Here is a 14,196-nt window from a genome sequence, read left to right as displayed (position 1 = left end):
GAACTGCTTGAGCTATTTTTCAAAATCTCACCTGTGTTTAATATGTGCACTTCCTTTTCCTACTGTATACGTGTTCCATAGTTTTGTCTCCTTTTCCTGAGGGCATAGCAATTCGTTCTCTGTGGCTGGCAGAAGCTTCGTTAGCCAGTAATTTTCTCCCTTTTAATGTCATTGAATTTATTACAGAGCCCAAAAAGAACTGCTGTGTACACTTAGAACACTATACAATTTGTACAAAGTACACGATTTTTACCTAAAAGGAAGTGTCCTCATTTCTAGGGGTGAGGGGAGAGATAATCATGCATATGAGGGTCTGGCATGGACTGGGAACATTCAGTCAAACCATCGGAGGATTGGGATTTGCATGGCGGGTGATAGTCCATCCGTATTTCTTCATCCTCCCTTCATTCATGTCAATTAAAACTGCAGGATCTGCCTTTGTGTAAACTTTCCTACAGTCTTTGAATATGCCTCGCCGTGGCGCTAAAATTGAAGAGATGAAGAATTCTGCTTAATTTGTTTTGAATTTGGGTATAGGGAGTTGATCATCTATAGAGCTCAACTGTTGCTGGCAGAACTGGGAATATTGGAGAATGGATAGCTTTGAAACAGCTATTCAGGGCTCGGAAGCAAAGCACGGCGGGATGAGTACTAAACCAGGCGTCCAAAGACTGGCAGGGTAGTCTTGACTCGGCCTGTGTGTAACCACGAATGCCTCCATCACCTCTGTGCCCACGTACAACAGACTACAATACCTCCACTCAGTTACTCACAGGGTCGCTGTGAGGATCAAATAAAGAAAGCACAAAAGGAAAGATAGGTTAAAAAAATGCCCTACGAGGCGCAGGACATGTTGAAAGATACTGACACTTTAGATGTCTTATGGCACACTTACCCCAGGTCACCTGCACCGGCGGCTGAAACTCCATTGTCCATTTTGCACATCTGACTACTACAGAAACAAACGCATCAATCACTTTGCAAGTCGGAAGAAAATAAAGGCTGGGGAATGGGGGAATCGGAAGAAACAATGACACCTCAAAGTTATGAATCCCACACATTGGCAGTTGTTACCATTTATAATGGGATGAAGAGACTAATGTGCTTTTACATTCTTCAGACAATAGATACTTGTTATCAGCAAACCAGTTTATTCTCCAGGGACCAAAAATGACATGCTAAATAGTCATTGAAATATTATACTTCTGTTTTTATACAATATGAATCTCTTTCAAATATTGACAGCTTCAAACAGAAGAAACCCAATTTTTTTCTTTCACACAAGTCTTCATTTTGTTAAAAAAAGTTGTTCCTTTAGCACAAATGCAGGTGAGTAAAATGTGTTACTAAATATAACCATTTAATTGCATTAGGTGGACTCCTTTTCACCTACTTAGTAAGTTTGGTGGCGTCTGCAGCAGTGAAACTCAGTTATGAGTCCAAAGCTTCAGATTTGGCATGGATGGAAAGATAAGGCTTGATGAGCCCATCTTTACTTGATTAACCTTAAGATTCCCTGCCTAATACATAATACAGAAGCCTTTTACAATATGCCTTGTTTGATACAACCCACGATTCTGAAATGTATGCAAGGTACATTTTTAGAAATTGATTTAATTTTTTGAGAGAGAGACAGAAAGGGAGAGAGAGAGAGAGAGAGAGAGAGAGCACGAGAGGGGGAGGGGCAGAGAGAGAGGAAGAGAGAATCTTAAGCACGCTGGGCGTAGAGCCCTACACGGGGCTCAATCTTATGACCGTGAAATCATGACCTGAGTTGAGATCAAAAGTTGGACGCTTAACCAGCTAAGCCAGGCACCCCAGAAATTGAATTATTTTTATTTTTATTAAAAAATTTTTTTTTAACGTTTATTTATTTTTGAGACAGGGAGAGACAGCATGAACGCGGGAGGGTCAGAGAGAGAGAGGGAGACACAGAATCTGAAACAGGCTCCAGGCTCTGAGCTGTCAGCACAGAGCCTGACGCGGGGCTCGAACTCACGGGCCACGAGATCATGACCTGAGCCGAAGTCGGATGCTTAACGGACTGAGCCACCCAGGCGCCCCAATTATTTTTAAATATATTAGGAGAGGTTACCATTTAGAGAATTCATGTCATGAGTCTTTTTATTAGGTTGAGTTACATGAAATGGCTGATATCCGAACACTTTTTGACATATGGAAATGGCAATTTCATATGGGTCAGCATAATAATAAGTAATAATAATAAATAATGAATAAATAAATAATAAATGAAGCATCAGTCTTTCATCTTAGAACAGAGTACATCTACATAGAAATAACCTGCTTATATACATTTAGGCTACCGTGCAGTTTTTGGAGAGTGGGGAAGGGGGAAGGAATTGCCAAGTCAGCATTGTGGATAGATGGATAAATTCAAATGATGCCCATGGAGTGCTCTAGCTGACTCTTTGAGCAGTAATATACGTTAATTAATATACTGAGGGAGAGAATATAATTTAATAGAAATGGAAAAATTCTTTTCTTTATAGTCAGTTTGCTACGATGAAAACCTTCAGTTTATTTTTCTAAAGATTAAATACCATGTGAGTCACCACAACAACACGTCTGCTTAAATGCATCTCCATTTGTGTCATCACTGGAACTTGTGGCGGTGGGGGGGGGGGGTCATGCTGCTATTTTAGTGCAACTGTGCTGTGTGCTTTGGTTAATGCTCAGTAAAGATCTGGATCCCATGGGGTAGTTGTGATGAAAGAGGGTGCTTGTTTTCCAGGTGAGTCACCTAATCATAAATCAGGACTCTCGCTCCAAGCCAGTGACTAAAGAAGAGGTGTTAAACTCTGGACATGCGGGCTGGGGAGGTCAGGTGGGCAGGAATAGATGCGTAGTCTGTCTGTTCATCAAATCTGGCAACAAGGCACTGGGTAATCTCGCTATTCATCGCTGTCGAAAGCAAAATCGGTTCTTTCATGTATCCAGCCACGGACTTCTTAACTGTAAAGTGCATTCAAATACTGTGAGCACAAAAGGGGGTGCCTGGAGCGAGGGGCTATGTGTGTCCTTAAGAAGTTGTGGGGTATGCTGCCAGCCTTCGATGAAGTGCGTGCGTGTAAGGCTGCCAAAGAACCAAAACCTTACAGAGGACATGGAGTCCGGGTGTTGAATAAAGACACAACTCGAACCACCAGACGCAATAACATAAAAGTCACCATGCGTTTTGGAAAATAAAAGGCCCAGAGGGAAGTGTACGCCCTGAGTCTGAGCCTACCTGCTCATCTCTTCTGAATGGTGCAGAATGCACCTGCTGTCTCTTACGATCCGCTGTTGTATCAGGTGCGCCAGAGTCAGCCTTTGCTGCCAAGTTTAGCTCTGCGTGTGGGGATTCCACACACCTTGCAGCCCCTTGGAGAGAGGAGTATTGGCAAATGACTGTGTATAAAAGTAGAAAGCACTTGGGAATTTCACCACCAGGCTAGATTTAGATCAAAGGGGCCAATCTAAATTGGTAACAGATTAGTGACAGCTGCATGCCTGGTAGAGATGGCGTTAACCTAACATCCATACCATTTCTCTTCCCACCACTGCAGTTCCCGAGGCAGCATCCTGTGAAATGTGGTGACCATCTTTTAGGTGCAAGTGAGAACCGATTTTTTTTGAAGCAGGTAGACTTTTGTTTGTTTGTTTTTGAGCAGGTAGAATTTAACACACGTGTATTAGCTTTTGGGTGTCAAGTATATGACCGGCCTTCTAATTTGTGATTTGTGAACAGTACTCACCTCCTCCGGGTTCCCTTTGGGAACGTTCATTTTGCCAAAAATCAAATTCTTCCCTCACTCCTGGCATACCAGGCTACTTATGAGAATGGGATTTTTAAAAATATATTTCTCTCATAGGTAATAAGCGAACCACGTCATCTTTTGGCAGGGATCAGGAAGGGAAACACATTTTCTGGGAAAGACAAATGTGACAGTTGAGGACATTGATCTTAATAAGGATTTGTAGGGGGGTGGTGTTTACTCCTTTCCTCCCTTGTCTTTTTCTTACCCTCAGATCTAAAAGGAGTCCAGTGATAACTAAATAGCTCTCTGATCGTTTTTCAGAAAGAAAAAGCTGGCACCCAGAAGCTTGAATGGTTTGTCCAAAGCCACAATCATTCAATGACAGAATACCAAGATTATTTCCTTCCTGCTTTAAAAGGATAGCTGAGTCTCTTTTGCCAAGGCCATCTTTAAACAAAGCTCATGTTTGTGTGCAACTCTTCAGGAGCGTGATGGGGAGGGAGAAAAAGGTAAAGAATTTGCACGTATAATGCAAGATTCATTGTCATGAGCACATTTTGACTCAATCTTCCCTTGGTTTGGGAGAAGCTCATCATTCTGAAGTTTTGTAATACATCTGCCATTATCTGAGTTTTTAAGAGTCCAGTAATAGTAATAACACAGATATAAAATGCACATTTCCCCTCTGTAGGTGAATTTGCTGACTAGAAACTACTTTCTGCGCACTTGCTCTTTAAACTGAGACAGTTTCTTTAAATTTCTTCTTTCGTTTGGGACAAACCCTTTGACCTTAGATGATAAAATCACAGCTCCTTTGGGAAAGGGTTTGTGGTCCTTTCCATTAACCTCTGACATGATTTACCTTCATGTCAGCAGAGGCGACTCTTTAGGGTAAGTGCTAAATTAAAACTTGTCCCTTACTGGGGGGGGAACCCTCTTTGAACAATCAGCCCCTTCGAGAGCAGATTTTTCTTGTTCTTGGAGCTTCCAGGGATCCTGTGAATTTTACAATAGCTGCATATGAATTTCTGTGGTCTGAGGTTTGCTCACGGCCCAGGCTCTCTTTGGTTACTATGGAAACCTGCCCTCCCAACCAGCTGCCATTTCCTTTATTTCTGGCAAAGAGTGAGTCTTAAGCCTCTTAGATAGCCCACAAACAGAATCAAGATCAAGAAGAACACACACACACACACACAAAATACATGAACAGCTTGTTAAATAAAATAAACAACTTGTTGATTCCCTCCATGGGAAGCCACATGCAACAAAAGAAACTTTCCTGGACATCACCATAGAAGGGTTCACTGAGATCCACTAAAGCTCATATTCATCCCGGCTTTAAGGAGTGGGGATCCGACTCTGCATCTCTACATCTGTGAATTGAGGAACGCTTTCTGTGCTCTCGGAAGTGATGGGTGAGATGACATGTTTGAGCCGAAGGAGCATGGTGAAGAGCAGGATGAGGAGAATGGCTAGGAGGCTCAGGAATAAGCCCACATACATGTAGAGGTTGGAATACTTATCGGAAGTGTTATCAACCTCTGTTGCCAGGGTGGGGAAATGGGCGCGGCCAGTGAGATTTCCATGGTACTTGAAATGCACCTCCGTCATCACTCAAGACTTCAGACTTCAGTCGGTACCTGCTCCTATTTGCTTTCTATTGCCCTCGAGGCATTCCACAGCCACATAGACTGTCTCTGAGTATCCTGGAGGTGTTCTAACAATCTCATGCAAAGCAATCACGACCCGGACCCCGTCAGTAGCGCACAGGCAAGAAAATGGTGATGTTCTAATTTGGCAATTGCCACGCTCTGTCCTCCAGCACAGCACCCCTCTCTTACACAGGTTTCATCGGAAATTCTTAATCATTAAAAAAAAAATAATATACAAATAAGTCTTTTATTTTCCACAGTCCTACTCTTACACAGATTGAAACAAATGCGGCGAAACTGCTTTATAATACTGGCATGGGGACAAGAATCTCTGAGTATTAAATCAGACTTTTTACTCTGTTTTGATAGAGGGAGAAAGGCTTTCTGTTTTATGTAAAGCTCATCTAAATATGTGCACTAATTATGTGGATTTACTTGGGTTCTTCTGTGAGGAGCCGTTCTAAAGGCTTTTGTATGTTTCAGACTCAGCATATCTGACTTTTCACCCTTCTTGTCTTTCTGAATCTCCCCTAAGGATGGAGCTTGTAAGATTCCTGCCCCAGCTGCCACAGCTCGAGGGCTGGAAGTCTAGAGGATGTGTGTTGACGTCCCTCACTGTAGGCTGGAGGGAAAGTGTGGTCAGACCTGGGAATTCTCAGAAGGAGGAGGTCTCAAGAGATGCTGACAGCAGTATGTCTAGGCTCAGAAGATTTGACTCTTAAGATTCTTCAACAGATTTATATTCCTGAAAATCAAAAACAGAAATAAAAGATTCAGGTATCTAAGAGAAACAGATGGCAATTTCTTTTGAAAGACAAATCAACAGATATATTGCAAAACGTTTGCGAAATGGCAAATTCGTTTTAAAAGGATATTCTGAGTTTTCAATTTGAATGCTTCTTTCTATGTGGTACATGGCTATTAAAGAAAAGAAAAATTCGGATCACTGAACAGCAACTAATAACTAGGCTAGATTAGGAGAGTGTTTTCCAAACTAATTGATCATAAGATTTACCTGAGATAATAAAGTATAGACCAAGGGCCCCAACATCGACTTTCTAAACCATAATCTCCACAGTAGGGGCCTGGAGAGCACTCTAGAGAGTCAGATTTTATCGGTCTGAGGTGGGGTCCAAACACTGGTATGTTTTGTTAAGTTTATTTATTTATTGTGAAAGAGACAGAGACAGCGCAAGTGGGGGAGGGGCAGAGAGAGAGAGAGAATCCCAAGCAGGCTCTGCCCTGCCAGGACAGAGCCCGATGTGGGCTCAAACCCGCAAACCGTGAGATCATGACCCGAGCCGAGATCAAGAGTGTGACACTTAACCAGCTGAGCCACCCGGATGCCCCAAACACTGGTATTTTTTAAAAGCTCACAAATGGCTGTCAAGTGTAGCCAGGATGAGAACTGCTGCTCTGGCTTACCCAAGAAACCCTAGCATTAAAATAAAGGGGGCCTAGGGGCACCAGGCTGGCTCAATCGGTAAAGCGTGCAACTCTTGATCTCTGGGTCATGAGTTCAAGCCCCGTGTTGGGCACAAAGCCTACTTAAAAACAATAAAATAAAATAACGAAGACCTAAATCTAAGGATTCATTTTTTCAAACTCTAGGTCCCAGTGTCGTGGGTCGCTTTAACAAATCATGGAATTTTTAGGAATGCAGGCCTCCCCCAATTTTGTTTTTATGGCCTTTCTCTCTCCTTTAGGTCTGTGGTTAGAGGATATACTATTTTTTTCAGTATTTGTAGATCTGAAGGGATCGAGAGGGCGTGTCTGCTCCCGAGCAAATAACTGTATCTTTGATTATTGGCAAAGACAGAACCTTGTCTTTCTTGGCGAAAACATTCCAGTGTGTAAATGGGGTCAACTATTTACTGTTGAAGTCTTCCAGAAATGATTTGGCTTGTTGTCGTGAACATGAATTCTGAGTCTGGGTGACTAAAATAAACAAAATAAACCTCCATCACCCATCAAACTTCTTTGCGTGCTGGTAACAGAGAGCTGACAGTGTAGCCTAGTTTTGTCTCTTGTCAACATACCAAAGAAGAGTAAATAGAAACGGCTCCAACAATCACATTACCCTTCCAATAGTCTTGAATTTTGCCCCCAGCCTGGAAGCACTTAAACTTTATATTTACTAGTCCACATTACTATACTTTCTGGAATCTGGATGAGTCTCAGTCTGCCTACCCACTGCCCTACCGCCCATGCAGAGCCACCTGGCTCACAAGAAACATGAGCAAAGAGACAGGGTATCCTTCTACTGTCTTTGGAGCAGTGGTCGAGGAGACATGTTTGCACAACGTAAAGGTACATTTCTTTTGATTTCTGATCCACTAATAAGTAGAAAAGACAATCACAGTACATATCCTTTATCCTGAATTCTGGTATCTTGGATCAAGACCCAGGAATATGAATCCCGGGCCCAAGCTTTTCAAGTGATTCTTTGTACACTGAGCTTTGAAAGGTAACTAAGTGTAGGTCTTTTTCTCCAGATATCCGAGCCAAAGAACATAGCTAATCAGTCTTATTGGTGGTTTGGGCCCTACTTTATTTATTTATTTATTTTTAAATTTTTAACACGTATTTACTTTTGAGAGAGAGACAGAGAGAGACAGAGACATGGACAGAGTGTGAGCAGGGGAGGGGCAAAGAGAGAGGGAGAGACAGATCTGAAGCAGGCTCCAGGCTCCCAGCTGTCAGCACAGAGTCCGACACGGGGCTTGAACTCAAGAACTGTGAGATCATGACCTGAGCTGAATTCGGATGCTTAATCAACCGAACCACCCAGGCGCCCCTGGGGACCTACTTAAAAAATATATATATATTTAAGGGACACCTGAGTGGATCAATTGGTTAAGCATTCAACTTTGGCTCAGGTCATGATCTCATGGTGTGTGAGTTCAAGCCCCGCGTCAGACTCTGTGCTGACAGCTTGGATCCTGGAGCCTGCTTCGGATTCTGTGTCTTCTCTCTCTCTCTCTCTCTCTCTCTCTCTCTCTCACAAATAAGTAAATGTTAAAAACATTTTTTTAAAGAAAAAAGAAAAAAACTATTTAAAACAGTGTTATGGGGTGACCTGTGTCTCCTCCAAAGATATGTTGATGTCCTACCACCTGGTACCTGTGAATGTGACCTCATTTGGACATAGGGTCTTTGTAGATACGCTCCAGTTAAAATGAGGTCATTAAGTTAGCCCTAATCCGATATGACTGGTGTCCTTATCAGAAGGGAAGAGAGAGGAGCGCCTGGGTGGCTCAGTCGGTTAAACGTCTGACTTCGGCTCAGGTCATGATCTCGAGGTTCATGAATTCAAGCCTCATGTCGGCTCTGTGCTGATGGCTCAGAGCCTGGAGCCTACTTTGGATTCTGTGTCTCCCTCTCTCTCTGCCACTCCCCTGCTCGCTCGCTCTCTCTTCTCTCTCTCTCTCTCAAAAATAAATTAACACTTAAAAAAAAGAAAAGAAGGGAAGACAGAAACAGAGATTGGAGTGCTGCATCTCCAAGCCAAGGATTGCCAGGGATTGCCAGCAAATCCCAGAAACTAGAAGAGCCAAGGAAAGACTTTACCCTACAAATTGCAGAGAGAACGTGGCCCTGCTGATGCCCTGATCTCAGACTTCTAGCCTCCAGACCTAAGAGAATACACTGCTGTTGTTTGAAGCCACCTAGTTTGTGGTAGTTTGTTTATGGTAGCCCTAGGAAACGAGTACACACAGTAATCACCCAGAGTCCCTAGTGTTTTGGAACCTTTGGGGCAATGTTTCTCACTGTGGTCCCAGGAAGTCCCTTCATCAGACTCACCTGGAGATGCTTACTACAAATGCAGACTTCCAGGTCCTTTCCCTTGCTTTTTAGATCGGAATCTCTGGGTATCGATAGGACCCTGAAATCTGTCCTTTGTGACAAGCTAGCCACTTAGAATTTCTAAGCACACTCTGCAAGGAATGGTTTCTAGTTCCTGCTGCCCTCAGGATCGCTTATAAAAAGCTTTTTGAAAATGTATGTACCTGGGTCCTCCCTCCAGAAGCTCTGATTCAGTAGGTCGGCGTGGGGGCATGAACATCTGTAATGCTTAAAGCTCTACAGGTGATTTTGATATGCAGCCGGGGCTGAGAAACACCACTCTACAAACTCGAGAGAGCACTTCAGGTTCAGGACTCTGACAGTCCCGGGCAGCCCAGACAGAGGCATCACTTTTTCACCTGCCCTCCAAGAGAGAAGTGGAAGGAAGATAACTCACTCACTGCTAGTGCAAGTCAAGTGCGAGATGCCTCTTTGACATTGGAGTAACTCAGGTACAGGTTTGGATAAGTCATACTCCTTGGTTTATGGCATGTTGCCATCATGGGTGCAATTTTTTTGAAAAATTTTAAAAGTTTACTTATTTATTTTGAGAGAGACAGAGAGAGAGCACCAGCAGGGGAGGGGCAGAGAGAGACGGGGACAGAGGATCCAAAGCAGGCTCTGTGCTGACAGCAGAAAGCCTGATGTGGGGCTCGAACTCATGAACCAAGAGATCATGACCTGAGCTGAAGTCAGATACTTAACCGACTCAGCCACCCAGGCACCTCCAGGGCCTCTTTTATTTGCTTATTTAATAAGCTGATGGACAAACACCTGTGAAAAACACTCACCCACTTCAAGATTGAGAACAACTAATAATTTCTTTGGACATCTACCTATGCTCCACCCCATCTCATCCTGCTACCTACTCATCCTCCCAAACAATCAATACTCTGAATTTTGTGAGTCATTACCTTGCTTTTATTTACACACACACACACACACACACCTATGCCTAAGCAATATGTTGCTTAGTTTCATTTTTCACTTCGTAAAAAAGTGTCAAGCTATATGATTTATTCACACCTACTCAAATAGAATGAAAAAGGAGTAAAGTTTTGGAAGCCCACATATTGCCTTGGAGGATCCTAATTGCTTTGGGACTTTCCTCCATTCTCCTTAGCTTGGCATTCAAGGCCGGCAATGCCCGGGTCCTGGCTGACCTACATCCTTCCACTGCCCTCCTTTCCAACTAAGCTGTAATGTTCGCTGTCATCTACTTCCCTGCCTCCATGTTTTTATTTGACCAGTTCCTTTCATCTTCACATTTCCCCATTTGGGCAAATGCTACCATCCTCCATGGTTCGGCTCATGAAACTGACCTTAATTTCCCCATCCAAATCCTAATTCCCACATGCTTTGCATCTCTCCCAGAGAGGTTACATTCGCCTCATGTTACAAATATCTATTTCCTGTGTTTCCCCCCAAATCACAATTTATAAACCCCTTGAGGATCTTTTTCAACATTCTATCCCTTAACCTTGCTCACAGTAGCTGTTCGATAATTAGTGAATAAATGCATGGACAGGAGGAAATGCACTTAGCACTGACAGCTGGAAGAGAAGCATAGTCTTCTCTCTTTTTTTTTTTTTTTAAATTTTTTTTTCAACGTTTTTTATTTATTTTTGGGACAGAGAGAGACAGAGCATGAACGGGGGAGGGGCAGAGAGAGAGGGAGACACAGAATCGGAAACAGGCTCCAGGCTCCGAGCCATCAGCCCAGAGCCTGACGCGGGGCTCGAACTCACGGACCGCGAGATCGTGACCTGGCTGAAGTCGGACGCTTAACCGACTGCGCCACCCAGGCGCCCCAAGAAGCATAGTCTTCTCTTTGTTCTCATTGCTAATATACTTTGGGGCGAGTCCGAAACTCCCTTTTCTTTTCATTCCTCTTCCCCACTCCCCATACCTCGTTGTGCAAAGGAAACTAGACTCCCGGTTTTAATCTGGAATTAAGAAATAATCACGTTGTCAGAAACTTTGCTCTTGAGTTACGATCAGTTACATGATTTGAAAGGAAAACTACATGGGGTGGGATTGCCGCCTGAAATTTTAGAAAGTTTAATTTTGTCTAGAGAGGCTTTTCAGTCACAATTGATAATACATTGTCTGCCTCCTCCGACCCTTCGACCCCGAATCTTCCTTAGGTGCGAATATTTATTAAATATTAGAATTCTGTGAAGCTTGGAGAAGTTGTGGAGAACAGTGATCTCATGTACAGTTCTCAGTTTCTTTACACATCCCATTTGAGGGTTTGGAAGACCAACTAATCACATATTCCTGAAACCTCTATAGTCTGCAGGAGACCAAACACCCTGGTGAATTCAGAGAGGCCTACTGATTAAATTTCTGAAACCCGTTAAGGATTGTGAAGTGAGTAAAGGAAAAGTTAGGTATTGAGGAATCCTCTTTGTTACTCTGGTCCTGCATCTGTGACAACTTCTCATAAAAGCTTTCTGAACAGGATTGCCAGAGCTCTCTTTGCTAACGCACTAATGAGTTGCACGGAGAATGTGATTGCTCTGCTAAAAGCCCTGCACCATTTGGGAAGAAAAGGCCCCACGCGATTTTAAAAGATATTGAAATTCTGTTGATTCTGAAGGATCCAATTTTCATGGAAAGACCCTTATACAATTTGAGTATCGCACAATCCTTTCCGGGAAACTTATAAAATAAGAATTAGTCTCTAGTTTTTGTAAGAGTGGTTGAAAGCTATGCAGGGATAAGGAGGAGAGTGGGGGATAGGAAAAGGGTAAGGAATTCAGGGGGCAGTGGGGAAGAAGGGGGGATAGAGAGAAAGTGAGAGGAGGAAAGGAAGGAAATGTGAGGAGGAAGAAGATGAGGGTTGTGTGAATAACAGGAAAGAAAGAATGAGTGAGTAAGATGTAGAGACAGGGGCAACTGGGTGGCTCAGTCGGTTGAGCGTCTGACTTGGTTTCTGCTCAGGTCACGATCTCACGGTTTGTGGGTTCGAGCCCCACGTCGGGCTCCGTGCTGACAGTGCAGAGCCTGCTTAGGATTCTCTCCCTCCCTCTCTGCCCAACCCCCCAAATAAATAAATAAATAAATAAATAAAAACTTAAAAAAAGAAGTAGAGATAAAAATAGGGAAGCAGGAAAACATTGTGAAAGGAGGGAGGAAGAAAAGAAATGGGGAGGGGAGTTTGGGGGAACCGCAGAGGGAAAGGGATTAATTTAATAATGGTCCAATGTCCAACATTAGCCTGAACATCTGCTTTCCTTCACTTCTAATGTAAATCAAAATGCCCACAAGAGATGCAAATGCACCTTTGGCTTTCTCACTGCATGTGTTGTCATCAACTTGGTAAATAGAACTCCCTCGGTAGTTAAAAAAAAAAAAAAAAACACTCGTTCTGTTTTGGTGATGAACCTCAAACTGCCAAGTACTGGGTAATAGTGTTTGACATCAGCATAATACATATACCTTCACAGAAGTAAAATAATGAACACACCCAGATCATGAAGGGAATGTGGGGCTTTCCATCCATCAATCCTGAAAGGGATCCCTTGGGCGAAGCTTGTTTCGAATTAGGAGCAACAAAGTTCTGCCTGGACCACCCAAATCAGATTGGTATTTCTTCGGCCAGAGAAAGTCGAAACTATCCATTGCAATGGCTTGCAGGGGTTAACCCGTCCCGTTTGTATTTATCCGCCCCGCCCCGTGTGGGGGAGAGATAACTAAGGGAGGTAGAGGCTCTTAGAGTATCTGGTTTCACATCAGCCTATGGAAAAACAATTCGAGCAGCAAAAGCTTCAACGGCTAGAGCCATTAGGTAATAAGCTTTCTCAAGTGAGAGTTGCTGTCTCTCCTGCTGCAGATGGTGCCTACTCGTCACACCTGCCCATAAATAAGATAATGCCACTCATTTCACCATGAATAACAAATAATAACATCATAAGATTTCCAAATCTCTCTTACCTTTCCTGGCTTTCGGGACGAAATGGGGCTGGCCATTTAAGTATCCCTTTTGAAGCTTGCACCGCCAGGCAACTTGTTCGGGAACATCTCTGGCAAATCTGGAAAACAGAACGAAAGCCTCAGTTTGCCAGAGAAGCAGGACAGTGTGCGCGCAAAGTATGCTTTCTCTCTCGTCCTCCCAAAGAGTCCGACCTTGCCGGCGCCAACACAGAAAAGCACCTTGGATTAGTTACTTGAAACGCCAGTTGCCACTTACAGCCGCAGTGTCGGATGCCTGCGCCTTTTAAACTCCAAAAGAGCCAAGAGAAGTGTCTGCTTGGATGCGTATATACCGTCCGGAACCCTTGAATGGAAGCAGTCTGAACAGTTCAGTCCCCGGTCCCTCTTTCGCAGGCAACAGTTTAGAGGATGCGGGGAAAGGTAGTGTGATTCAGCTCTGCTCTGCCTTAGCCGGGCGGGCGGAGAGCAGAGCCAGAGAGGGAGGAGATAAGGGAGAAGCGGAGAGGCAAAGTTTGTGTAAGCCTTCCACTTTAACCCCTTCGAGGCTTCCTCATGAAGCTGTAGGAATAGCGAAGCCTCCCTGTCTTGCCAAAAGCTTCTTCATAGGCCACCCAAGCGGGTCAGATCCCTTGCTGGATTCAAGAGGTTTCTCAGCCGAGGTCTTATGGTAATCAATGCTCAGAATTGAAACGGAACATGCCAGCACGGAGCGTGGTATTTGAATAATTTCATCTTTATGAATAGCATGTATGCATATGTGTGTGCCCAGATTTGGGAAACTTTTTTTTTTTTTTGCACCAACTGAATAATTTGTGTGTGTGTGTGGAAATGTAACATCAGTTTTGGAATCCAGGTCTGAGCATTAGGTAGAATATCTTTGAAGAAAGTGTATTTATCCAGGGTATATGTTCCATTATAAATGGTACATCTACCTGTAATTTATTTTATTAAAATTTTTTTTCAGAGTTTTAAAAAGTATTTATTTATTTATTTATTTATTT

The 14,196-nt window shown here is 43.3% G+C and overlaps 1 protein-coding gene across 1 annotated transcript; it reads right to left on the bottom strand.

The window, feature by feature from the left end:
• Nucleotides 1-1,916: 1,916 nt before the first annotated feature.
• SERTM2 (serine rich and transmembrane domain containing 2) lies at nucleotides 1,917-13,738 on the bottom strand. The gene is made up of 3 exons (XM_058713277.1): nucleotides 13,452-13,738; nucleotides 13,196-13,293; nucleotides 1,917-6,155 (listed from the first exon to the last, which is right to left on the bottom strand). The coding sequence occupies exon 3, from the start codon at nucleotides 5,367-5,369 to the stop codon at nucleotides 5,097-5,099; it is 273 nt and encodes a 90-aa protein (XP_058569260.1). The 5' UTR covers nucleotides 5,370-6,155; nucleotides 13,196-13,293; nucleotides 13,452-13,738; the 3' UTR covers nucleotides 1,917-5,096.
• Nucleotides 13,739-14,196: the final 458 nt, after the last annotated feature.

The sequence above is a fragment of the Neofelis nebulosa genome, chromosome X (genome assembly GCF_028018385.1).
Source record: "Neofelis nebulosa isolate mNeoNeb1 chromosome X, mNeoNeb1.pri, whole genome shotgun sequence".
Taxonomy (NCBI): domain Eukaryota; kingdom Metazoa; phylum Chordata; class Mammalia; order Carnivora; family Felidae; genus Neofelis; species Neofelis nebulosa.
Note: the sequence above shows the minus strand (reverse complement) of the source record. Positions and strands in the feature narration are given on the sequence as shown.